This window comes from Xiphophorus hellerii, chromosome 24 (genome assembly GCF_003331165.1).
Source record: "Xiphophorus hellerii strain 12219 chromosome 24, Xiphophorus_hellerii-4.1, whole genome shotgun sequence".
Lineage (NCBI taxonomy): Eukaryota > Metazoa > Chordata > Actinopteri > Cyprinodontiformes > Poeciliidae > Xiphophorus > Xiphophorus hellerii.
This window is the reverse complement of record NC_045695.1, coordinates 2,225,630-2,253,419: the sequence shown is the minus strand read 5'-3', so window position 1 is coordinate 2,253,419 and position 27,790 is coordinate 2,225,630. Positions and strand designations below refer to the sequence as shown.

Genomic DNA, 27,790 nt, shown 5'->3' with positions numbered 1-27,790 from the left:
GTAATTTAGCAACCTTTTCTAGCTGTGTCTAGTAAAGTGTCCACTGAGTGTTAGAAATTGACAGCTGAGGTTAAATTTGCAAATATATTCATGTTTTTCTCCATGGAGAAATGACCTGCTCAGCTTGGTTGGGTTTCCTGTCAAGGTTTTAAGAAGGACAGAGTTGAAAACAAAGTAAAAAATGATTTTTACTGAAATCTTCAACATATACAAAGTTCAGCTTTGGATGCTCATCTGTGCAACAATGCCAACAGTTCTTACAGCATCTTTGGATAAAACACTTTAACAACTAAAATAAAAACTTCTGTGAAACACAAATAAGGCACTTTGAAACAATCATAAGACCACTTCTTCTATCGCTATATGGAAGCTGCTTAGAACATAAATAGAAAACATGTAGTGTTCTATCTGAACAGTTTCTACTCAAACCAGCAGCATTGTGTGCACACGGTTGCCTGGCCAGCGGACGCCGGCCTCCTCCCTGCAGTGGGTCAGTGCTGTCTCCGGAGAACAGACCTCCTCGGCCCGCGACCTCTATGGACTCTACTGGTACTGAAGCAGCTTTACGTCTCATGGCTCACAGAGCCGTTTCAAAAATGACCAAGTTGACGTCGGCTGTTTCTGCGTGTCCGTTCACCATGCTGGGATGGCTTCTGCTGTCGTAAGCCTGGAGATGTGTTTCAAGTCAGTTTATTTTCTTACTTGTGCCTGGCTTAACTTTTATGACTCAACCTCACCATTTTGGCTGCTTCCAGTAGCGCCGCTGCCTCCTGTTTCCCAGTCTGCTGCACCATCTTGTAGAAGATGCCTTCAGTGTCCTGCAGCAGGACGTGTGGCTCGTCGTATGCATGGATCTGCCCCGCGTCCAGAACCTGAAACCGAAGCCATACACACACCACAAACTTTAGTGTGTAGGGAACCCAAACACCTGGAATTTACACAAAACAGTTTTATACATGAAAAACATCAACAGATGATGCCTAGGATGATGTCCTACTGCCATCTGCAGAAATACACGTTCAACCAGAAACAGCCAATCAAAGCTTAGAAGAGAGCTTGCTTTCTGATGCCAAACTGATCAACAGTTTTCTAGTAGCATTAAGTTGCTCCTCCACCATTAGCACAGTTTCAGCAGTGTGATTGAAAGACCCTCCTCCTGGCTCTGATTGGTTGTTTCTGCCAATGACAGTCAAACCACAGTGAGGAAGCAGAGGAGCTGAATTTTTTTTCCACAAATTATAAGGACATTTATTTTAGAAAGTTTACAGTAATGTAATGCCAGCATCCAGTTGTGTGTGTGTATGTTCTTTAAGGTAGACATGCACCTAAAGCAATGCCATTTGATTTGAGGAAGAAACCACTTTAAAAGCAGCATCTCTGCTCCAGGCAACACAAACTGGATACTTTCACTGTCATTAATCTTCAGCAGAAATTACAGATTCCAACTGTCTCTTTGTTTCCGTTTCTGTTACCGCTTGCATATAATGCTAACTGCCAGTGGGAAATCAATATAAACTTTGAGTTTGCTGCTGATGAATTATGAACAATAGTTTGTGTGTAAAATGGCCTCACCAGTATGCGGTCGCTGTCTATGATGGTGTTGAGGCGATGAGCGATGGTGAGCACGGTACATTCCCTGAACTTGTCCCGGATGGTTCTCTGGATCAGTTCGTCTGTCCTGTGAAAACAGCACAACATCCTAATGTTACAGTTCATGTCCAAGAAATTAGCCACTAAATTTTGTTGACTTGAGGTAAATTAAAAACACAACTTAGACTATAAATGGACTAAATACTCTGTCTTAAACTGAATTATAGTGAATGTACAGCGCTCTACCTGGGGTCCACGTTGGCCGTAGCCTCGTCGATGATGAGGATGCGGTTCCTCCTCAGGATGGCTCTGGCCAGACACACCAGCTGCCTCTGACCCACACTGAAGTTGGAGCCGGACTCGGCCAGAACTGTCTCCAGTTTTCCAGGCAGCTCTTCCACCACGGACTTCAGCTGCACCTGAAGGAAACAGACGTCAGGAAGCTTCATTTACCAAAGGCTCATTTCACTAACAGTAAGATCTGAATGTCTTAGTTTGGCCTTTAAATGACAATTTTTTTTTTTTTGCAGCATAAAATCCATTTTTGGATTCCAATCAATCATATCAAACATCTTGGTCACATTTGAAACAGGCAGCTGGTGCTGACCTCCCGCAGGGCGTTCCACAGTTCTTCGTCTGAGTGTTGGTTAAAAGGGTCCAGGTTCTTCCTCATGGAGCCTGTGAACAGCACCGGGTCCTGGAAACAAAACCAACTGGGTTCACGAGTCACAGAAATAATAAAATGTTAAAAATCCACCTCTGGGTATTTAAACCTTAGAATAAAAGCTTCTGACATGTTCACAGCAAAACATGGTGGTGGTGGCAGCATCAGGCTATGAGCAGGATTTTCTTTAAAGACAGGAAATATTCTCAGTTAATGAGAATAGAGTTCAATAGAGGACAAACATACAGCCTGAGCGACAAATGTGTGTGTAAGAATGGCCCAGTCAAAGTCCAGACCTGAATAAAGTTGAGAATAAAACTTCAATAATGCTGTTCAGACGCTCTCTAATTAGGCTGAGCTTTTAGATTAATCAAGAAGCTTCTTGGTTCAATTTGTCAAAGCTGAATTTTTATTAGTGAAACAAATTTGGATTCCACTTCATTTATTCTAATATGTGTTTGACATAAAATACATAAAATAAAATGGTGGTTTTAATATGACAAATGAAAAAACGATTCACATGATACTGTACATGAGCTCAGTTCCACTTTGAGCTCACCTGAGGAATGATGGACATTTTCTGGCGCAGGTCATGGAGGCCCAGGTCAGAGGTCACCACCCCGTCGATGTAGATTTTTCCCTGAGGTTCTGCCAGGCGGAACAGAGCCGAGACCAGAGAGCTTTTCCCGGCTCCGGTTCTCCCGATGATCCCGACCTGACAAACGGAGGACGGTCAGCTTCTGTCCGCAGCGGCTTTAGATAACAAACCTCTCACCTTCTCTTGGGGCCGAAACATGGCCTGGAGGCCGTGCAGGACCTTGGGGCCGTCGTCGCTATAAGAGAAGCTGACACCGTCAAAGGTCACCAGGCCTTTGCTTGGCCAACCAGGAGGAGGGCGCTTCATTGTTTCCCAGGGTGCTTCGCTCTCTAGTTCGGTGTACTCCATCACTCTCTCCACTGAGGTCATCTGTGGATGAGGTTCACACCATCAACTTTATTGCATTTTTTTAAATTAAACGTGATGATCTCTGCCTAGTTTACCCTCACTAGAGGCATTTGATGCATTAAATCTGTATTTTCTAGGAATTTTATTCATATCTGATCATTAAAAGTTTGTTGATCATTTTCCTATGTCAAAGTTATTTCCTATTGGTCAATAAAGGCAGCATGATGCTCCCAGGAGCAAGATCTCAAAGATCTGAGTTAAAGAACCAGTATTATGCCACATAGTGCCATTTTATAGCTCTAATAAATGAACTAGGTTACCTTCGGTTGTTATAAAAATACTATATAAATTAAATATGACTTGAAAGAAATTTTACTTTGTAATTTAACACCTTGAAATTGGGCCTCTGTCTCTTTAAAAACCCCGCTCTTTCTGAAACTCCGCCTTCATTATGTCATCACAACATCTCTCCTTTGTTAACCCTTTAACGTTTTTACCAGCGCTGATAAAGGCAACAGTGCAGCAGATGTGCAGTTCCACCAGGTGTTTGCTAATTGCTGTTGGCTCGTCTGAAGCTCCAGGTGTTTTGTACAGCTGATTGGTTGCCACAGCAGATTAAAGGATTTCTCAAACGCATACAAGAGAATCAAGGAAACACTCCAGGTGTGTTTTTGATGAGGGAATAACCACAAAACATGATGTAAAGCTCAATAACTTCTATTTTAAGCGGCGTCTTACCATGTTCTCCACCTCAGCGCTCTGCCTGACGCCCCACTGGAACATTCCCATCAGAGTCACTGCGTAGGACAGAGCCAACCCAACAGAACCAGCATCCAGCTCTGATGGCAGAAAAAGTTCTGAAGGTTACACTCTGGTATCCTCTATTGGTGTAGAAGTGTGCAGGTTGATCGACTCCGGCTTACGGTCTCTTAGCAACAAGCAGCCAAACGTAGTGATGGTGACAAAGACGGCGCACATCCCATCGAGACGAACGGCGAACCAGCGAGACGTTGTCAGGAAGAGGAAGAAGGCCTCTGTTCACAACCGCAAAACGTCAGTACAAATGCTTGAGATCAGTGGACGTAAACATGCAGAGAGAGGCAGAACCTGAGTGGAGGTTCTGATGAGTGTCGAAGGTGTTCTGGAAGCGGTCCTCCGCTCCAAAGGCCCGAATCGTCCAGAGGCCCTGAAGGGACGACGACAGGTGCGAGAAGACGGGACTGCGAGCTGCACGACACGACGACAAGTCAGGGAGAAGCAACAAAACGGCAAAATAAAACCCAATCGGTTTGAGACGCCTACTGGTGGATTCAAGGCGCTTCACGTCTCTGGAGGTTTGCAGGAAGTAGCGGCGCAAGAAGAGGAACAATCCGAGGAGAGGCACAACCGGGATGAGGATCCATGGGATCACAGACGCTGCCACGGCGATCACACCGAGAATCTGCAGGAACACCTAAAAATCACAGCAAAAGTGTTCACACCCAAACGTCAGTGTTAGATGAAGAGGATTAAAACTGGAGTTCATCATTTGTTTATCATTTATCATGATAAATTTCTTATCCCCATAAATTCCGAGGTTTAAAAACTTCCAAAATTGTCTGCAGTTGTTAATTTCACTATTTTCTTCACTCTTTGTTCAACAAAGTAAACAAACAATACATTTGTATATATAGTTAAATGGAGTTACTGTGAGCAGTTTATAGATACAAATCAAACTTCTTTATATGATTGATTTCCAAAAGAAGCTAATGACCAACAGGTGTGTTTCTCAGTAGCAATAATGTGTTTGTGGGGCTTATTACCAAAAGAAGTAATAATAAATACTTCATATAATCACTTTTATTGTTATTCCAAAAGTAAAACAAAATATCGTAATAAAACATTTGGTCCATATTGCTCACACTCAGGTGTGTGTATCCTCACCTGAATGAAGTCGGCAAACGTCCAGGGCAGCATGGCGTCCACCTGGCCGATGTCTTTAGAAAACCTGTTCAACACTCTTCCTAAAGAGACGCAGCAAGTGAGAATCTAACATTCAGTTCTCCTTGGATCCCAAAGTGTTTAATGACGCTGTCTTCGCTTACCGATGGGGTTGATGTCGAAGAAGCGTACCGGCGCTCTCAGGATGGCATTAAACATGCTGTTGTGGAGATTCTGAGCAGCTTTCACCAGCACAGAGAACAGGAGGATGTTCCTCATGAAGCCAAACAGGATGGTGGCTGCAGTGAGACCTGCAGGAAACCAGCAGGACTCTCTGATCAGCAGGAAGCAAACAGTGACAAAAACAGGGCAGACTGCGTGTGAAGAAGGTTACCTCCATAAACACCCAGGTAGAAACCTAAATCCAACGTTGTGGCATTGGTTCCATTTGCAGCCATGCTGCTATTAGTGCTGCTTAGCTTGTCTTGCTCTCCTGCCCTAAAACATGGCAGATTAAATGAGGAAACAGCTCTGTTAGCATCAGGAGGAGAACACAGAGAATTCCTTACCAGTACGCCAGCCACCAGTCTTGCATCACATACGATACCTACAACAGAAAACATGATTACTTACTTGTTTTGATATTTCCTAATATAGATGGCTGGATTGTTGTTGCTGTACCTGAGCCAGGAGGTTAACCAGCACGGCAAACAGCAGGACGACGATGTTAGCTCCAGCTCTCAGGTATTTCAGGTACATTTTCATTCCGATGGTTCCCTGAGCTCGACTCTCCTCCGGCACCGCCTGGACCGCCTCGGTCTGCCAAGGAACAGCGATGAGCATGGTTACCATCAACATCATTCATTTTAATGTTATCTTAGAGAGGTAAAGGAAATGTTTGAACAATAAAGGGAACATTATTGTGGTTTAATTAATAACGTGTGAGAATGAAGCTGCACTTCTGACTCTTCAAGCAAACTGACTAAACATGACTAGCAATCATACTAGACAAAGACAAAGAGGATCTGAAATTATAGAAGCAAAGGGCAAATACATATTTAAAGCAGCAGAGTCAGCTGCTGTGTTCATGTGTTTAAAACCACAGCTTCAACACTCATTCATTTCCCTTTTTGTACTGAGAATCAAAGGTCAATTTTAAATTTTCCATCAAATAAAAATGTTACAAAATCTCGCCTCTAAGCTTCTATAAAAGTAATTAAAAGTGTCTGAGTAAATAAACGCGAAGATAAGAAATACTAATGTGGATCAACTGCACAAACAACTCCTTTCTTCTCTGTGAAAACTTATGGTGGACCACTAGGGGGCGTAATAGACCGCTGTACCAACCGGTAAGTGATCTCCATCTTTGATTGAGTTAATAGAGGAGTGCTGGGAGAGAGTTGACATCTCAGACATAGTCCTGCTCCTGGGAGAAATGTCCTGTGGAGACTGCGGCTGCTCTTCTTCCTCTTCTTTCGCCAGCAAAGAGGTGAAGTCCAGTCCGGAGCGCTGCAGCTCTGTGTACGTTCCCTTTGCCACCATGTGGCCCTGATGAACACACACAGCCAGAGTCGTTGTGTATGGACTGCTGCCAACAACTAAACATCTCAGCAGCGAAACACAGGATTTTATTTACAGCTTTCTATTTCTTGCTTTAGAAAACCCCAAACCATGGCAACCCGAACATCTGTTATCATAACTTTACAGCAACAGGATGAGGGTTTGTGCAGACTTCATCAACTCAAAGCTAAGACTTCTTAAGACCTTTAAGAGTGGAATTTTAGACCTGTAGAACTCTTTTCTAAAATGAAGGTTTTATAATGTCTTAAATTCTTTAAATACGCATTCAATTTAAGACATTTCAAGGCCTTTAATTTAATACAAGTTTAATCTGAAATTAAGGTCTTAAAATGTCTTAAAGTTCTGCTGTGCACCCCACATTAATTACATTTTTATTAGCTTCCCTAAAGATAGTGGTTTATAAGGCCAACTTACTTTGAATCAATTGAAGGCCTTAATTTTAGACGCACGTTTTATCTGAAATTAAGGCCTTAAAATGTCTTAAATACAACTCTTAGCCTTAAATATGGATTTTGAAGGATGCACAGACCCTGTACTGTATCCTTGTTTCTTAGTCAGAAAGAAACAAGGATACAAGGAAACACAAAGACGTGCAAACATGAGAACAGATATACCCTATGACCTATTGGAACAATTCAAGTCAGTTGAGAAACCTGAAACTGCGGCGCTTTGCAGAAGTATTCAGCTTCTTCAATTTTGCTGATTCAGTTGATTTTGAAAAAAAAGTAGCAAACGACTGTAAAACAAGGGAAGACATGATTGAACACCTTTTTAAAAATGAAAAGAGCACTTTTATTAACTTCCCTAAGTCAATACCTCTTAGCCTGAGTTGGAACTCAGGCCCTTCACCAACCTGTCAAAGGAGTTTTTCACAAGCATTCACTTCAACATACAGAAACAAAACTACAATTGATCTGAAATGGTGGCAGTCGTTCCCAGCTGTGCAACAGGTTGACAGTTAAAACCTGCTTTGATGCTCTAAAACATCAGTAAATATAACCTTTCTACACTACAGAGCTTCCACCCTGCTCTTAATTAACACCTTGACCTGTGAACAGAATGCAGTGCAGCTAGATTTTCTAGGTCATGGAAATGTTGCTGAAACTGCTAAAATGTTGCAGCCTGCCAGGTTGAGGAGCCAAACAGGACACGCTGCAAGGTTCCTGCTAGGTGTGTTCATGCAGGGAAGAGAAAGTATTCAAACCAACCTCCTTAAGTACTAGGATCTGGTCTGCAGCCTTCAGGTACTGCAGCTGGTGGGTGACCAGGATGCAAGGCTTGTTCTTCAGCAGCCCACAGATGCACCTGATGACAGCAAGCAAGAATGAGAAGCTCTAACTCCAGGTTTATTAGGACTTAATTACACTAAGTGTTTGTTGCCGACACTGGGTTAAAGACATAAGGTGTGTTTTCACTCATTATCCACCACACCCAGTTCTGTCCCTTTTCACCTGCCTTCTTAGTTGAGAAGCATTGTATTGTGTACCAGAGGACTTTCAGCCATTGTTTAACCCTGAACAAAAACACTAAGACCTTCAAAAAGCCAATAAGAGAGGAAAGTTCCAGTAAGCATGCTGACAGGTCTCCACCCTGCTCTTTACAACAACTTCCTCTGGGTGGAATCTGAATCAGAGGCTTTACACCCATTTCCTGTCTGGGAAATTCAGGGAATCTATTGTCCTGATTAATGAAGCGTGCAGCTGAGCAGACTGGATGGGACTCACTCTTCAAAGAGGTGTCTGCCGACCTCTGCATCCACAGCACTGAGAGGATCATCCAGCAGGTAGATGTCTGCGTCCTGATACACAGCCCTGAAACAGAAAACACTTCACTCCAGCGTTTATCCTGGAAAAATGCATCTCAACTCGTCCGGTTTCCTGCTTGGCTTACCTGGCCAGGTTGACTCTGGCTTTCTGTCCCCCACTGAGGGTGGCCCCTCTGTCCCCGATCAGAGTCTGATCCCCGTCTGGCAGCAGCTCCATGTCCTACACATAAAACATAACATTTACAAGACCGACAATGACAATTGTCCCCAACTTATCTTAGAAAGGGTAAAAGGACGAACATGAACAGGTTCATGGGGGTTAAACATAAAAAGAAGATTTCAACACCAACAACAAATCAGCAAATTTAAAGGCTGATCAGTGACAATTTCATATAAAACTGATAAAGTTGATCAGGAGGCACATCATGTACAGGGCTTATAGTTTAATTGGTCCATTCACAGCCATCCAAGGTAACTCATTTATCAGACATCTCTTCCCTGACCTCTCCTCCAATCAGCCTAGCAAACATTAACAGCCCAGCTTTTTACATCAAGAAGAGGTAAACACACACACAAACACACACACCTGAGTCTGGGCTTTGGTTAAACTTTGCTATTAAGGTGAAAAAGTAAACTTTCAATATTTACATTGAAGTCTTACAATAACAGCAGCAACTAACAATTATTTTAGTAATAGATTATCCTGACAATCGGATTTAAAAATTGGTACATTTTGCAGATTTTTCATTTAACCACTCAAGCATTTCTTATATAATATTAGAAATACATTACAAGATTCAAACTAATTCGATTCCTTTTTTAAAACAAGAAAATAAATATTTTATTGCTCAAAAACATGGCATTTCTTTAGTTAATTTGAACCAGGTGAAGCTAAAACTGCCACTTGAGGAGTTGTGGGTAGAATATATATACAGAAAAAAATGTCATCTTAAATGCAAAATGTATATATTACTGCTCTGTGTTATTCTTTCAACAAATGAAATGAAAATATTCCAGTTAACATTTAAGCGATGACTAAATTAGTTAACAATTAATCATGATTGGTTGTTTCAGCATTAGTTAAGATAATTTAGTTTTTTTTTTTTTTTTTAAATCATAACTTCCATACAAAAAATGTTGGGAGAATCCATCTCACCCTTTTCAGAGCGCAGGCTTTGATGACTCTTTCATACTTCCGAGGTTCCAGGTCTTTCCCGAACAAGATATTGCTGCGAATGGTTCCAGGAAACACCCAGGGCTGCTGAGCGGCGTAGGTCAGCTGACCTTTGACCCTCAGCACCCCTTTTTCAGCAGGAAGCTCTCCCAGGATGGAGCTCAACAGGGACGACTGCGTGAAAACGCAAACATGTCAGGAGCTGACTGACGGCTCTGGGTCATCAACATGAAATAGATACTTTTTCACACCAATGGGAATCGCAAAGCCTGACCTTTCCAGCTCCTACTGGTCCAATCACAGCCAACAACTGATTTGAATCCAGAGAGAGGGAGATGCTCTGCAAGGTCGGAGCATCTAAGTTCTGGAGGAAAAGCAACAAAAACTATTTTTTACTTTACCTAACTTTTAACAGAATTAAATCTTCAGCTTAGAAAAAAGATTTCTTTTCCGTTCTCTCTTGACATTTGTAAATAAAGGTTGGAGTCCCACCTTGTCCCAGTAGCAGGTAAGATCATTGAGCTCCACACCAACATCCTTCCTGTCCTCCTTTGAAAGAGCAATGCTGGTTTTTGTGATCTCATCCAGCAGCAAGAACTCCTTTACCACAAGAAAGAGAAAACGGATTTTAAAAATACAAATAAACAAGGTCTTATATAGCTGATTTAAAAAATAACAGCTTAAACCAGGATTGAACAGAAAGAACTTTGAGTCTGTCTGAAAGATTGTATTGACTATAGAGAGATTTGTGGATATGAAAATACTCAATCAACTTTACTAACATGTTTTACCACAGACTGCATCAGACAGATCAGAAAATGTATCTGACTTATTGTGTCCATGTACTTCATCTTAATATTAGACATAAAAGCAGCTCAAGTTTAATTAAACAGTTTAGTTTAGTCAAACTCAGCAATGAATTTAAATTTTTAACTATAAAACAACTTCCTGTCTCTCACTCAGGGGTTTTTATGGATGTGGTTTACTGCAGCAGTCAGGTGGCCATGAAGTTATAAAACTACAATGAGATCTGGAGAGGAAGATAATAGACTAACAGAGGTGAACATTAGAGCGATAACACAGCAGCAGCATCAGCACTGTAACAGGACTGATCAATCTTTATGAGTTCTGTCAATAAAAGCAAAGTCATGCAGATTTTTTTTTCAAATTGACCCTTTCACTGCAGCTCAGCAACAGTTAATCTATGACATGGTTGCACCTGGGTACTCAGCAAATATCACTTTATTTCCACTCAATCAACTTCAGTCTGGCTACATGCTAAACCTTAACGCCGAATGAAAGAAGTCGTCTGATTTACTTCAGTCACTTTCAGAGAGTTTTGAATACTTTTTATACCTGAATCCTCCGAATGCTGACCCGGCTCTCAAACAGCTTTTCAATGGCGCTGGGGAAGAAGAGCGTGACGGTGAGCCGCACGGCCGTGTACAGCGACACCGTCACAAACACACGGCTGGCGGAGATGGGGTTCCCCAGCAGCACGTAGATGGTGAACGTGATGAACACGATGATTTTGCTGGCGCAGAAAAACGACGCCATGTTGAGACCTCGCAGGTAGGAGCTCTTCATGATCTTGGAGATCTCCTTCCTAGGATGACGAAGAGAAATAGTCGGATGGTTTAGGTAGATTAGAGTTGGCTTGGTCAAGCAACAAAATGACAGAGACCAGTACTGAAGTTTTGTTGAAAGTAATTTGGACTGTCCAATGCAATAATCAGAAAAAAACTTGACTTCTCTCAGGATGACAGTGTAATTTCAAGCAGGTACCACAGGAGACAGCAGGGGTGGGATGCCCAGCTTTACTTGCCCTTGTGTTGTTTATTTACAGTACAGACCAAAAGTTTGGACACACCTTTTAATTCAATGAGTTTCCTTTATTTTCATGACTATTGACATTGTAGATTCATACTGAAGGCATCAAAACTATGAATAACACATGTGGAAATATGCACTAAACAAAAAAGTGTAAAACAACTGAAAATAGCCCTTATATTCTAGTTTCTTCAAAGTAGCAACCTTTTGCTGTGATTACTGCTTTGCACACACTCTGCATTTTCTTGATGAGCTTCAAGAGGTAGTCACCTGAAATGGTTTTCACTTCATAGGTCAACCTGCCCTGTCAGGTTAATAAGTGGGATTTCTTGCCTTATAAATAGTCATGAAAATAAAGAAAACCCATTGAATTAGAAGGTGTGTCCAAACTTTTGGTCTGTACTGTCTCTTAAATTATTTTTAGTACCAGTGATGATGACAGCAAAGATGAGATGAGCTAGGTTTATAGTTGACAGAACAAACATATTAAAATCAATTTTTTTGTCTATGGTTGACAGACTGAACTGGTAACACTAACTTCGTAAGTTTTGTAACTTGGTGCAGATATGATAATTTCATATATAATGATAACCAGATACTGAAATTTATGGATTTATTTGGTATGAAACTCAATGCATTCACATTTTCCAAGTTACTTAAGCATATCTGTAAAAGTCAGATCAGAGCCTAAACAGCAGGAACTTGACAGAAGCTTGTTGTTGAGATGGAAACAATTATTTATTTTTAACTAGTTCGACAGACTATTCATTATCTGAATATGTTTACCAAGAACCCACAGCAAAACAACTTCAACATTCAGACATTTATAGTTCTGTCATTATCACAATACTGGCTGTGTGGTAAAGTTGCAATAAGCTTGTTCTCTTTGAAACAATTGTACCACTTGTATCAACAGCCCCATTAGAAATATGTTTGTAGAAAAAAAGTGTTCCTTTCAAGAGATTTTGCAAGAGTTACATTTCAATTCCTCTGGGAATAATTTGACAAGAAAATATTTTTGAACAGAATTTCAACTGAAACAAAGTAAGCGACTCATCATTGAGCATAGCACCCTGCCTCTTAGGTCCAGGCTAAAAATATTTTAACTTTAGTGCAGCCAAAACTGTCTTCATGTTCATGATTGTTGAACATTTATGCCTGGATGTTCTATGGCAGACACACTGCTCAGAGAAAAAAAATACACTCCACTTTTAACAACTTCCAAGATGTGGACCTTTATTCACAGCTCCAGGCCAGAGTCTAGCAGCAAGCTCAGCACATCCTAGATAAGAACACTGAAAACTCAAGAAATGCCCTGACAAGAGCGTTACTCCTTGGAACTTTGCAGATTGAATGCTGTCACCAAGATTTAACTCCCATCAGCATGCCGGATGCTCAGACTAAAAACTTAAGCTAATTTTTGTTTTACTACTTGGGCACAATCAGATCATTTTCAGAGCAACTAACACTGATCTCCAAACCCTTACACTTATGAAAAATTTTGTTAAAAACACTGACATCGTCCCAAAATAAAGCCCCTGGCATCGCTCTGTTCAATGCATCAACTTTAGTCCCGTCTTTCAAAAATGATTTTGTTCCACCGGTGAAGTGCGCAGCAGAGCAGAGCACAGCAAAGACACATGTCTGTAATTAGCTCTTAAAGCTTTCATTTTTCTTTGCAATTGTAATGTAAAAAACATACAAATATACAGTGAACTCGTTTTCTAAGATCGTTTACTATAAACTCACAATATCCTTCTGTGATGAAGTATATGCACGTTGCAACAACAAAAAGGTAGGTATGGTGACAGAAGAATCTCCCAACCATAAAACAATAAACATTTCCATGAAGCTTAAACCCTAAAACTCCAACAAAACAGCATCAGCAAGTTCAACTCTGAACATTTGTCTGATGAGAACAAATCTTCACAACTAAAAACTAACTTCCTCTTTTGTCACAGACTTTTTTTTCAGAAAAGTCTCAGTTGTCACGTCTAACACTTTTCAAATTGGTCGTAATCTAGAAAGTAATTGTTTATACCAGTCTGTAACCAGCAGTAACACTTTATTAATGTTTATGTGAAATGTCTAAATGGGTAACTTTTCTGTGGGGGCTAACAGATTATGTCTGATATTAATAAATAGCCAGAAAAATCCCTAAAAGATGTCACATAATTAGCTGCACATTTTTGACTAGAGGTTTTATAACTTCTGGTTGTTTGTGGAACCGTTTGTGACATTGGTTTTTGTTTTTACCTTCTGACCTCAGAGACCAGAGCAGAGAAAGGTTTTTCCCAGGCGTACATCTTGATGATCCTCATTCCAGACACAACCTCATTCATTGTTCGGATTCGGCTGTCTGTTAGCACGGCGGTCTTACTCCTAGAAAGGAAGGATGAGACACTGAGTGTGCTGGAGATGCACTTCAGCATCCAAATGTCCTCTCTATGTGCAGGTAAATTAACTACATAAATGACAAACTTCAGCATTTTCCTTTGGAGTTTATATAACAGTCAAACAAAGTAGCACATAAATGTGAAGTAGAAGGAAAACAATGCGTGTATTTATATTTTCATCTGTAAAATAAATCCAGAAAGTTTTGACTTTTCCTTCTGCTTTGCACTATTTTTCTTTGGTCTATCAACTTGCTTTAGTTGATCCATATGTGTGTTAGTCTGTGTACTGTGAATAGAAAGCAATTTGTAGCGTTATATTTTCTGTTTTATTTTATTATTGTATTGCATATCCATTTTTATAACTTATCAAGTTACTGCAGATGCAAATTAGCTTACGCTACAATCTGGTACAGCACATGAAATGATGGCATTTATGTTTGAGCCTTTCTAAATAAAGTTTATCATTGTAAAAACATAATATAAAGACTTTGATAAAGACAGCTACGGTTACTGAATCCTGCACAGAAGAATCACTTAAGAATATTTTATAGGCTGGTGGATAGCTACATCTCCTCCGATGTGTGTGTGTTTTACCTGAACTTAGAGAAGAGTCTTCCAAACATGGTTTGGGTGGGCATCAGGAACAGGAGGACCCCAATTCCCCCCAAACAGGAGGGGCCAATTTCATCCCACAGGAGCCCCACGACTGCAGCTGCCTGAAGTGGCCCCACCCACAGGAAGTGCAGGAAAATAGTCACCTAGAGACAGGGAGTCAGTGTTGAACTGCAACTACAACACACAACAGTAGAAAAAAAATAATAATCAAAGTTTCCATCAAGGTGAGAGTTTCTTCTTCCCTCTGTCAAACAGGCTCAGGTCCAGTCAGGTATGAAAGCGAGACATACTGTAATTACCATCCCACCCACTGCCAGAAAACAAACTCCCTCTAGAAGCTTTCACAGATTAACATGAAACTCTACATTCCTGACACACAAACAGAGATCAGTGCTCAGAGGGTAATGAGGCCTTAAACAGAAACCTACCACAGCTTGTGGCAAACACGTTTCCAAATGAATCATTTGATCATTTTCTAGCACTGCGCCAGCCCTACCGCATCATTTAACCTGAGCACAAACCAAGTGTCAGATAGCTTAGAGGATGTTTGTCACTGCTAAGGCATAAACACACCTGATGAATATGGAATGGCGAGTCGAAAGAGAAAAAAGGGTGCAGAAAAAAAGAGGAAAAATCGCAGAATGTGAAAAAATTACACAAATATTTGGTGAAGCTTCTACTCCTGCAGTAACAGACGGTAAACAGCAACATAAAGCACAGTGGTGGAGAGGGTTAGTAACTAGCAACATTCTCTAACAGTGAGGGAGGCAGTGATATCCCTGTGTGCCAGTTAGGATATTTATCTGTTAGAGAGCCAACTTTAAACTTGTATCTTTAATAGTGCAAAGAAATATAATGAACACACTAAATCCTGTTTGTTAAAACTACAACAAATACTAAGTTTTTCAGATCTTTAGCATTTTCCCTGTAATTCTTTTAATAATTATTTACCATCCTAATACTAATTTAGGAAGACATATTTCTGACCGATCTGGATAAACAATGCCTGAGGAAAGTTTTTGGTCCTAGATGTCAGCAGATGAAACACAGTTCAAAGTGAAATATGTGGGGAATACTTTGAAATATAGCCCACATTGTTTGGTTTTATACATGAAGCCTTTTTCAAAAAGAAACAAAGTAAAAATTAAATTTGTGCTTTGAAGTTGAAGAAAACATTTGAGAGTTTAATTTTTCAGAAAGGCTGCATTGTTCCTCAGGTATTTGGTGTATTAACAAAGAATAATGTAAGAGAAACAAATCAGCCTACTGTCAGTCTTCTTCATATTCTTATTCTTTAATAAGAATAATTCTTTAATTAATCATATTCTTTAATCTTATTCCTATACTTCAGTTTTTATCTGTATGCATTTTTCATACATTTGAAAAACCTTTAATACAGTTCATTACAAAATGCATTAAACTTTTTTAGATATCAACCATCAACACGTAAAACAAAATATATTAATTTTCACACTTCTCAGATATTCATTTATAAGACATTTAGAAGGAAATCTACTTTGTGTTGTCCATTAAAACACATTATAATTTGTGGTAAAAGGTGGAGAAGTTGAGGTGACATAATTTTTTTTGCAAAGCGTTGAACCCTGAAAAAGAGACAGCAGCTCATTTTCTCATACCTCGTCAAACTTGTTGACGTCATTGGATAAAAGGTTGACTATTTGGCCTGTGGTGGTTTTTCCCATGGCTGAACTGCTCAGGCACAGAGCCTGAGAAAAAAAACAATGGTTAAAGGAAAACTGATCTGATCTGACGGGCAGTGCCAGGATTAAACTGCTAATCAGAACCTCATTTTCCCTGATACAGACCTTCCTGTAGATCATGTGACACATGGCCACTCTGATCTTCATGCCCACTCTCAGTACGTAGAAGAAGTAGAGGTGATGGGTCACTGCCAGGACAAAGGTGCAGGCGGACAGGCCAGCTGCGTAGCCCAGAACCTTATTCAAAGCCTCTCTGTCATCTGGATTATAATTCTCAAAGTACTGAATCACTTCCCCCAAAAAAACTGGCTGGATCACTCTGATGGCCTCCTACATTCCAGCAGAGACAAGATGATTAAAGATAAAAAGTTTAAAAATCCCCTGCAGACTTAAAAAAACAACAACCTGGTGTGTAAATGATGCATTATTTCCTTATTAAAAAACAAAAAATGCTTCATAAAAACATGAAAAAAATCAGATATTCTTTGAAACAATCAGTACTCCTACACCTTTTGAATGTTGCGATATTGAAAAGCTATTGGTGTATTTAAGTTTTCTGTAGCGGTGCAGAGTTATCAAATACATTTGTAATTGAGTACATTTATGTCTGCATTTTTAAAAACCCAAACATTTGAAGTCAATTCAGGATTGTTTTTCTGTATCGGAATCGGCCGATACTAAGCCTCAGATATCGGTCTCGGTATTGGAAGTGATAAACGTGGATCGCTGCAGGCTTAACAATATAGGATTGGACAACAACAACAAAAATGTGACTGTAATGAGAGGAAGCGATGGATGACTGAGAAATAAATGGATAGAAAATAAAAACTATGGATGAAAAGGTTTAAGACAATAGGATGGGGAATAAAGGCATCAAGTATACACTCCCATTTTCCCAGTTTGTGTCAGAACCTTGAACATTTCACACAGACAGACCTCTGACCTCTAGAAGTGTAAAGATTCCTAGAACTCCATAGGACTTCCAGTAGCACTGTATGATGACTTTGGTCAGCCCAGGTGTCCTCATCTCCTTGGCAGCTTTCTGCACCTCCTGGTCCCAGTATCTGTGACAGAGAAGAACCGGCAGTGGATAAGTCGAGGTCTAGAAATCTTTGAATCAAGATGAGCCGAGCCTTGCCTCTGAGACGGCAGCAGCATTACTTAAGGAACAAAGCTCGCAGTGAGTTAAAGCAGGTCGCAGGCAGGTTGGAACACGTCGACAGTCATCAGCGCTTTGCAGCCTACAGTAACATTGGTGCAACCTTTAATAACTTAAGGTTGCACCTTCTTAGAGAAGAGATTTTCTTTTTCACTTTTTTATGACTCATTATGATCATTTGTTCCATTATTGAAACAGGAGAAGGTAGAGTGGATTTAAAAAGATGAAATGTCAGATTTTCATGACATTACAAAAAAATTAAAAGGTGCAAGCATGATGCTTCCAATTCCACGTTTCACTGTAGATGTACTTTAGTTTTTATTCAAGAAAAAAATTCACGTATGTAGAGAATAAAGAAGATTGGGATCAAACATTGAACTAGTTAACATTTAGTCTTAGGGAGTCATGTGGGCAGGCGAACAAGATGGCAGCTGGCTAACGGCTCTCCGTTTCCCGACATGTAATTAGACGACGATACTGTAGTAAGGGGCTCTTATTTGATACCGTTCTCAGCAAGTGAGGGAGCAGTATAGGCTTGTGGACTTCTTTTTGGGGGAAAAAAGTACTTTAATCCTGCAATGGCCGCAACGAAACACTCAAAGAGTATAGGCCGCATGTCGACCCGTCACAGCCCTCCACATGAGGAAGAACAGGGGGAAACACCTCCTCCTCCTAATATAACGAATTTGTTCTCGGAAGTGGTTAAAATGAGTAACATGCTACAAAGCGTAGCTGCTGATGTCTCCACAATAAAGCAGACGACGTCGGAACTGAATGCAGCGGTGGCTGCAATGCAAGAAAGGCTAACGGAGGCTGAAACACGTATCTCCCGCTTGGAGGACACTTCGGAGCGGCTGCACACCGCAGTTGGTGAGAGAAGCAAGCTAATGGATGCCATGCTGGACCGCATGCAAGTTCTCGAAAATCACAGTAAGAGGAATAATGTGAGAGTTATTGGGTTGAAAGAGACTATCGGTACTGATGGGACACTTTTGAGCTGTGTTCGGAAGATGTTAATCGAGGGTCTTGGAGTTCGCGATGACGCCAAGTTCGAGATTGAACGAGCCCACCGGGTCTTCGCACCGTTACCCGACCCGAATCGAGCCCCGAGACCGGTTCTTATTCGATTCCTGAGGCAATCAGCGAGGGATAAAGTGATTATGGCAGCTAAGGAGAAGCGCGGGTTTGAGTGGCAAGGATGCAGGCTATCAGTGTTTCCAGATATGTCTAAAGAACTGGCGGAGAAGAGTTCTTTTCTCTACGCTAAATACACCCTGGCGTTTCCAGCCACGCTGCGCGTGAGGTGGAAGGGTAAAAACATAAGTTTCAGCTCGGCGAAAGCAGCAGAGAAGTTTTTCAATGAGGAGAGCCGGGAGGAGAACGAGCAGGGGGAGGACACCCCAAATTCAACTGATTGATGTAATTCCTAGGAGCCCCATAGAAGATGTTGTGTCTGACTGTTGGGAGGCGGACCTCGCCACCTGTCATCATGAACAGAGAGAAGCAGAGTCCACGGACCTGATAAGGTTTTTTCTCTTAGTTATTCTTTCTTTTCTTTTTCAGCTGTGGTAGACAGCAGCAATAGAGTAGGTTTTAAGTTTGTTTTTTATGTTGTTTCTATCCGTTTACATGACGGGAATGTTTATTGCCCATGTAAATTGTTTTCATTTTGGCTGGGTGCACTCACAGAGTAGGTTGGGGATCAGGGGACCGGGGTATAGATATATCAGTTCAGAGTGTTTTGTTACAGGTTTAAAACGTGTATCAATCTATAATCTGCAATGACTGGGAAGTATATAAAATTCACATCTTGGAATATTAATGGATGCAGAAATCCAGCCAAAAGGCGCAAAATATTGGCGTATTTAAAGACGAATCAAACCGATATAATATTTCTCCAAGAAACTCACCTAAATGAGGGGGAAGAGTCCAAATTTAAGATGGGTTGGGTAGGACATATTTTTCATAGCTCTCACTCGAGTGCTCGCAATGGAGTAATTATCCTTATTAAGAAAAATATTCAGTTTTCATTGATAAAACAAGCTAATGATACAGAGGGAAGAATAGTTTGCGTCGAAGCAATGCTGGAAGGGGTAAAGGTCATACTCTGCAACATATACGCACCCAATAAGGAGGACCCTAATTTTTTCCACAAAATAAATAGTATATTGGGGGATATGGAAGGACAAATAATATTAGCAGGGGACTTTAATGAAGTTATGGATCCTATACTTTATAAAAGCGCACCAAAAGGTTCACTTAGCTCTAAAGGAAGAGATGCAGTCCATATGTTAAAGGAAGATTTGGGTCTAGTAGATGTTTGGAGGTTAATCAATCCGTCTAAAAGAGAGTACACATTTTATTCTCATTGTCACAAATCCTATTCTAGGATCGATCTGTTTTTGGTTTCAAAACTCATAGTAAATAATGTGCGGAGTTGTGATATTAAAACTATTGCACTCACTGACCATGCATCTACGGAATTATGCATAAGATTAGGACTGGGGAATATAAAAGGTTCAAGATGGAGAATGAATGTCTCGATTTTACAGGACAAACTTTTTAAAGAACAGTTGGGGCAGGACCTGAGATACTTTTTTGAAATAAATATTGGCAGTACAGAGCATGTTCAATCTGCATGGGAGGCCTCTAAGGCATTTCTGAGAGGTAAACTTATAGCATACACTTCATGGAAGAAAAAAGAGAGTCTATGTAAAATTCGTAAATTGGAAAGAGAAATCAAACTTAAAGAAAGCAATTTGGCTAGGTGTTATGATGATTTACTTTATCGAGATATTTGTTGGCTCAAGTTTCAGTTAAATGAAATTTATAACAAAAAAGTGGAATATTCTCTATTCAGGTTAAAAACTTCATTTTATGAGGGAGGGGAGAAAACGGGCAAATTATTAGCAAGACAAGTTAAAAAAGAGGATTTTTTGAACACAATCCCTGCCATTAAACAAGGAGATACTTTAGTAACCTTACCAAAAGACATAAACAATGGCTTCAAACAATATTATGAAACATTGTATACATCTTCAGTGTTTAACGAGACAAACCAAAGAGAAAGTGATGCTTTTCTCTCCAAACTCAAGCTACCAAGGCTATCTCAGGAGCATGTAGAGTGGTTGGAAGCACCAATTACTGAAGAGGAGATTAGGAAGGCAATCTCAGCGATGAAGGTGGGGAAATCCCCCGGGTATGATGGTATTCCATCAGAATACTACAAGGAGTATATAGATATTCTTGCTCCAGTGTTACAAAAGGTCTATCAAGAGATTTTTGAGAGAGGACAGCTGCCTCCTACTTTTAATGAAGCTCTGATATCCTTGATTCCAAAAAAGGATAGGGATAGCACGGACCCGGCAAATTATAGGCCAATTAGCTTATTAAATGTAGACTGTAAAATATTAACCAAGGCGCTGGCTGTGCGCTTACAACAAGTCCTTCCTAGTATTATTCATCAGAATCAGACAGGCTTTATGAAAACCCGCTCCTCCTCTGATAACATTAGAAAATTGTTACATCTGATGTGGTTGAGTCAGTCAAAGGAGGAGCCAGTCGTTGCTATCTCCTTAGATGCGGAGAAGGCGTTTGATAAAGTGGAATGGAGCTTTCTTTTTTCGGCTCTCTCAAATTTTGGATTTGGACCCTCTTTTATTAAATGGGTCAAAATATTGTATAAAGAACCAAAGGCCGCTGTCATAACCAATGGCACCATTTCATCCTTTTTTAACTTATCACGGGGGACCCGTCAGGGTTGTTCTCTCAGTCCATTATTATTCATCATGTTTATTGAAACTTTAGCAGTGAGCATTAGGATAAATAAGGACATCAAAGGAATATTATGGGGACAACAAGAACACAAACTGCTTTTATATGCAGGCGATATTTTATCACTTATAACACATCCGCTTACATCTTTGCCGCACCTGATGGACACTATGCAGATGTATTCGACGGTTTCAGGGTACTCAATAAATTGGGCTGAATCTGAAGCCATGCCATTATCCTCTTTATGCAATTCACACATGGTTAAAGATTTTAAATTCAAATGGGTACCTGAAGGTATGAAGTATCTTGGGATTAGGCTCAGTAGGGAGTTGGAAGCGTTACCTTCACTAAATTTTGATCCGGTGCCCTCAAAAATTAAAATAAATTTTGAAAAGTGGGGGAAGATAAAACTAACATTATGGGGTAAGATTAATGTTATAAAAATGATTACCGCCCCTCAGTTTAATTATCTGCTTATGATGCTTCCTATTACAATTCCACTTGATATTTTTAAAAGGTATGAAAATTTAATTAAACATTTTTTGTGGGAAGGTAAAAGAGCGAGAATAAAATTAGAAAAATGATATGCTCCTAAGGAAAAGGGCGGCCTAGAACTTCCAGATCTTAAGCTCTATTGCTTGTCATTTGAAATGGCAAAATTAGTTAAATATTGGGAAGGTGAGAATGGGCAGGAATGGTTACATATTGAAAGGGATATATGTTTGCCTTTTGACCCTAAACAAAATTATCTCAAAAGATCGACACAACAAACCCAGTTTATGTTCATTCTTGTAAAGTTTGGTCAAAGGTACACAAACTGTTAAAGCTCCCACATCAGGTAGAGCAGTATCCATCTCTCTGGAATAATCCTGAGATATGTATTGGTAAAACACCTGTGTTTTGGAGGCAGTGGCATTCACGTGGCATATGCGTCATTGGTGATTTGTACAAAGATGGACAATTCATGTCCTTCAATGAACTTACTCACACATTTAATTTGGAAGGTAAAGCAAATTTTTGGAAATATCTACAGATGAGACATTGTGTTACCTCAAAATTTAAAAAGATTGTAGAAAATGATATATTGAATTATATTAAGATGCCGCGTGAACGACACACTGCCTCTCAATTTTATAAGCTGCTAAGTTGTAATCTGAGTGGTGAATTGTCAAATATTAAACTTCTATGGCAAAAAGATTTGAGAAAAGAGTATACAAAAGAAGGATGGTTGAGGGTAATGTCAGAGAGTGGTAAATATGTGAAAGAGGCCAGAAGCAAATTTATACAGTATAAGGTGCTACATAGATATTATCATACACCTACGAGGTTACATAGAATGAAAATAATGTCAAACAATAGGTGTTGGAAATGTAAGAAAGAAGTGGGCACATATTTGCATTGTTTTTGGGACTGCTCTCTGGTTTCACCATTTTGGATTAAAATCTTGGAGGCTCTGAGTGCATGGCTTGGCTCAGAGATCTCTCAGACTCCAGAACTGTGTTTACTGGGAGACCGATCTCAAATGCCAAACACCCCAAAAGGAGCTTTTGCAGTTGTGATGGTCGGTCTGGTGACAGCCTGCAGGATCATCTTAAGACATTGGAAGACCACAAAGTGTCCCGAGCTAAATGAGTGGATTAAATCAATGACGGATACAGCTTCTTATGAAGTCATGCTCAACAACATGGATGGGAACAGGGACATGGAATGGGATAGCTTTTGGGACTCATTGAAAAGAACTATGGCTTCGAGTAATGTATCTGGATGAAGTCTGATTTTCCCGGACAATTACCTTTCTCTCAACTACTGAATGTTTTTGAATTGACACTGTAATATACATATAATATATGACTGTACCCTGGGTATTGGGGGGCGGGGGGTGGTGCACCAGCCTTTTTTGTTTTTTTTTTGTTTTGTATTTGTGTTTTATGTGAGATAATTTTCAGAAAATCAATAAAAAATTTGAATTACAAAAAAAAACTAAACATTTAGTCTTAATTAGTTTTAAAGAAACGTCCAGTTTTTGTGTTACTGTTGCTTTCATTGATGCATTTATGGGTGACCATCAACCTAAAACACTGTACCAGTGTTTGCATTTATATAGTTGTATTTTTGAAAATGAAAAAAATGATTATTTAGGTTAATTTTTAAGAATAAGCTATTTTTATTTTAAAGAATGACATGGAAACACACATTTGTTCATATTGTATATTACCTTCTCCCTAGTGGATGTAAGAACTTTCATAATCCGATATATAGTGGTTCATAGCTTGTAGGGAAACATGAAAATTAAATGTTTTGGTCCTAATATAACAGATAATCTGTTAAATTACCATGACTGTACTGTGCTTCAGGGGGAAAAACTGACCTATCAGGAAGTTACACTCCATTCTCACAAATACCCACATCATCATCATCATCATCATCATCATCATCATCACACGGCTGATATTTCCTTCATCTGAACTCCAACAGTTCAATGTAGAACATTTTAACAGGCTACACAGAGAGATGACTGAGATCTGAAATCACACGTTCTAAAGGACAAATCTTAAAGTTCATTTATCAAATGAAATACAATTTAAGAAGTTCAATATTTGGTTGATTTTGGAGAATGAAACTGAGCCATCTGCCACAGGAAGTCAAATACCCGAGCAGCAAAGTAACATTTTGAACAAACACCAATTAAAGCTGAATATATTAAAGCAAATATCTCCATTCATCTTTTATCTTGTTGCGTTAAGAAATAAGCAGGATTTGGACGTGTTTGACCATTTTTGCTTTCTAGCAGAAATCTGGTGACTTTGGGCCAAAACTTTCCGAGTAAAAACAAATCATTACTTTTTTTTTTTTACCTTTACATCTTAACAAAAGTAATCCAGCAGCCTGATGCTGCCTCCGCCGTGTTTCAACATCAACATTGTGTTTCATTGTCCCAATTCTTTATAACAACCTTTATTGTTCCATAGAATATATAATTCATTTGATTTTTCTCCTGCTTCACACTTGCAATTTTCTAATGTTTTTTTTTCATCAACAGAAGTGTATGAACTCTGTCGATACATTTGCACTAGCAAGGGTATATTAGCAGCTAGCTAGTGGTAGCTTCAATAGTCTAGAGTGCGCCTAATGCTTCTGCCTGACAGAAATGTCCAATGAAAACACACAAAAAATAAAAACATAGAATTAGATTATATAGTCGTGTCAAGACAAAATTTGAGACCTGAGAAAAAAAAAACAGACTAGAGGCCAACTTATTTTAAGGCCTTTATGTGTGCAGCTGTGTAAGTTTGTGTACCTCTGCAGCTCCTGTCCCAGCACCTCTGACCTGTCCTCATGGAGCACTTCATACATGTCTTCCTCCTCCAACCTGCGCTTGTAGCCAATGCTGAACATAGGGTTCAGCCACCTGATGAAGAGACGACAGGGGTTGGAAGGAATTCATGATTTTATTCAGCAGATTAGATCCACACCGTCTTGGAAAGAAAAAGGAAACTTGGTAAATAGACGCAAAAGCCATCAAAAAGACTCGCAGCCATGACTAAAGATTGTAAATATTACTGGAAAATGTTGGTGAAACAGTTTTTGCTAATCTGATGGAGGCAGACCTCAGCGCACAAACAGGGAAAATGACTCAGACTACCATATAATAAACACACAAACGGAAAGATCTGAGTGTTTTTCAAAGTGTTTGGTCGATGGATGAATCAGTGTTTAATGCTCGTATTTTGGAGTTAAGATAATTTTACACAGCAAATCAACAGCTTGAAACTTTCCAAGCCGTGTCAGATTCCCGGTTTGGAAAACTTGACCCCGACTGTATGCACTCTTGCACTAGGCCATTTCTTAAGGGTCAGCAGATTTATGACCCAGACAGAAGAGATTGCCAGAGGTGAGGGAAACGTTCTGTTCTTAAATCGAAAGAAAAGTTTTCTAAAATCAGAGAGGATCTGTCAGAGTGATACATGTTTTTTTTAATATAACTATGCTGTAACAATTTGTTTACATTTTCAATCTGAAAATTCTTAGAATTTGCAGATTCTAAGAATCTGTTCTGATAAAAAATCAGAACAGGTTTTTTTATGCATTTTGGTATCAATCAAGCCCAAAATAATTCAAACCAGACGAATAGTCACGTTTATTATCTCAATGCTTCACAAATCAACTTTCAGCAGTTTGGTAAAATAAATAAATCAATCAAACTACTTTTTATTTATCTATTTCCTCCTGGGATACGTTTTTAACCCAAAGTGCCTTCTGGTGTAATAATAACGATAGATAACGATGAAACGACAATAATAGTGTAATAAAAATGGATTCTAAATGTCGTAAAACGATCTTGTGGTGATTCAGACTGCTCCATTTAGTTTAAAGGCGTGTTACGAATTGAAAAGGAAAAAATACATACTAAATGTTCATTTTTTTAAAAAGACACAAAACATCGCAAAAAGTTTTATGAAATGAGAAAAAACACAGACAGTAATGCAAAAATTAAACGGTATAGGGAAGTGAAGTTTAGTGGAAACTCCTCCACTGAAGCAACCTAATCTAAAACACCTGCGCTGAAACTTGACGTAAAGGACGTTTCTTCATTGCTCATGTCCGGTTGTTTCTTTTACCTGAGCAGAATTCCTGCCCATTCATGACGTTGTCTCCTCAAACTAACTTTGTGTGAAATGAATAGTGACCGCGCGGAATGCGGAAAGTTACACTTCCTATCCTAACCGAGTACATTTTTAAACTCCCCGCGAAATTACTACTGATAAAAAAAAAACACCGGTCACCACTGGGAGACAGACCTCTGTGCCCACTCACCAGAAAAATATCTTGGACAGAATGTTCGCCGTCGCCGCCGGGTTCTTCTTGCCATCTTTCCGGACTTTTTCCATGACTAACCGGGAGGTACACCGCGTCTCCCGTCTTTCTAAAAACTGCAGTTCCCGGTTATGGGTCGTAACTTTGTAGGACATGCATGTTACATGAGGGTAAGGCTACCCCCGAACGTGGGTTTACGTAACCCCTCACGTCCGGTCTAAGGTGATAAAGCGAAATAAAAGAAACAGAAGAACTCCCATTCGCCCCGCCCTCAATACACCGGATTGGCCAGAAAAAAACATTCTTGCCATGCTATTGGCTAGGTGTCCATTGCGCTTTAAACAGTTTAATTCTGCATTGTTGACAGTTACCTACACATAATTTTAACTCAGAAGATATCTAAAATATTTCCGCTTATATAAGATTGGTGAAAAAAATTAAATATCTCATTGAACCATTAACAGTTTTAGAATGCATTATGAAATTCAGTTCATCCACATTTTTGTGACATCACAATCCAAGACTTCAATGAATTTTGTTAGTAATTTATGTGACAGACACATACAAAGTAGTACATTGTAGTGAATTTAAAATATTTTGCAAATAAAAATGTTGCGATTTTATTTAGGAGATAAACTGTAAAAGAGACTGAAAATAAATGTATGTCCAATATGGTCTGAGGTCTGAGGTATTAACATGTTTAAATGGGGAACAAACAAATTAATGAGTATTTATATATGCTTATTATATGAATATAATGATTTACATCTACGCCTATATTGTATGAGCAATACAAGGTACTGTAATCTAGACTTACAACACGTCAAAGATGTCCAAGTAAATCTCCAGTGTTTCATTAAGTTAAAAACCCATTTTCATGACTCAGCATAAGTTCAAGTTCCTTTATTTCTGTCACATGGTTATAATATAAAAACATCTCACTGTTTTTATTCATCATGATGACACAGTTAAATGCTCATAGGGCTTTTTAGAAGGTAACTAGTACACCAATTGTCATGTGAGAGGACTGAATTAAGGTAGTAAGGAGTTTTCCTCTCAACTTTCCATGGTGGAGGAACTTCCTTTTATTTTCTCACTCTTTGGTTTGATACAGAAAGACACACAAGGCGTGCTGTCCACACAGAGAGGACATCCTGTCCATAAACAGAAGGAGCCTGCGTATGAGAGAAGCCCCTTGACTCTCCACAGGTGTTTCCTGCTGGGTTACTTATCAGCATGGCACTCCCGTCAGCCTCCTATTGCTGCTATCGCACTCAAGGAACGTTCTGAAGTAACTCACTCACGTGTAGCTTAGGTAAACAATTACACTGTCACTGTTACACAGCAGAATGGCTACGGCTCGAAGACTCACGTTTTCCTCCTGACGATGTTTAGCTAGCACTGACCAGGAAAAAGGCCAAAGGAGAAAAGACAGCGGGAGATTATTCAAAGAGCTGGTGAGAATAACGTCCAGTGAATAAGTACAGCTTTCCCACGCTGTCCTCACCGCTAAATCTGCTCTGTTCCTCAATCACCAACCATAAAAACAACCACTCACAGATGAAACCTTCATCTACTATCATATTCATGAGGAAATCATGTTTACTATCAAGAGTTAAAATGAGTGAGAGTTATATCTTTCTGATAACCTGAAATCGACACCTTTCTGCCTTCTCGCTGACTGTTAAGTTTTGAAAAACAGTTTTTGGAACTGGAGTGATAAACATGTTTTATAGAAAACAAATGAAGATGCATCAGTATGTAAATACGAACCAGCATCCAATCTCCTACTTTTGGCAAAAGGTCATTGGAAAAAACAGTAAAAAAAATTATATATTTT

The 27,790-nt window shown here is 39.6% G+C and overlaps 1 protein-coding gene across 2 annotated transcripts; it reads right to left on the bottom strand.

The window, feature by feature from the left end:
- Positions 1-170: 170 nt before the first annotated feature.
- Positions 171-26,184, bottom strand: abcc4 (ATP binding cassette subfamily C member 4 (PEL blood group)). Of its 2 annotated transcripts, XM_032557158.1 has the most exons (31): positions 25,951-26,181; positions 24,434-24,544; positions 17,146-17,266; positions 16,308-16,532; positions 16,119-16,208; positions 14,461-14,624; positions 13,727-13,852; positions 10,997-11,246; positions 10,133-10,240; positions 9,915-10,004; positions 9,623-9,814; positions 8,592-8,686; positions 8,426-8,512; positions 7,910-8,006; positions 6,468-6,668; positions 5,802-5,939; positions 5,690-5,727; positions 5,515-5,618; positions 5,285-5,431; positions 5,124-5,203; positions 4,503-4,653; positions 4,308-4,427; positions 4,124-4,234; positions 3,939-4,039; positions 3,030-3,221; positions 2,814-2,969; positions 2,198-2,287; positions 1,837-2,009; positions 1,573-1,678; positions 738-872; positions 171-667 (listed from the first exon to the last, which is right to left on the bottom strand). In XM_032557158.1, exons 1-31 carry the CDS (start codon positions 26,103-26,105, stop codon positions 578-580), a joined length of 4,044 nt encoding a protein of 1,347 aa, XP_032413049.1. In that variant the 5' UTR covers positions 26,106-26,181; the 3' UTR covers positions 171-577. The 2 variants fall into 2 exon arrangements, 1 of the variants encoding a protein (XP_032413049.1); XR_004338420.1 differs by lacking the exons at positions 171-667; positions 738-872; positions 1,573-1,678; ... (5 more) ...; positions 4,124-4,234; positions 4,308-4,427 and having other exon boundaries at positions 4,606-4,653; positions 5,124-5,199; positions 25,951-26,184.
- Positions 26,185-27,790: the final 1,606 nt, after the last annotated feature.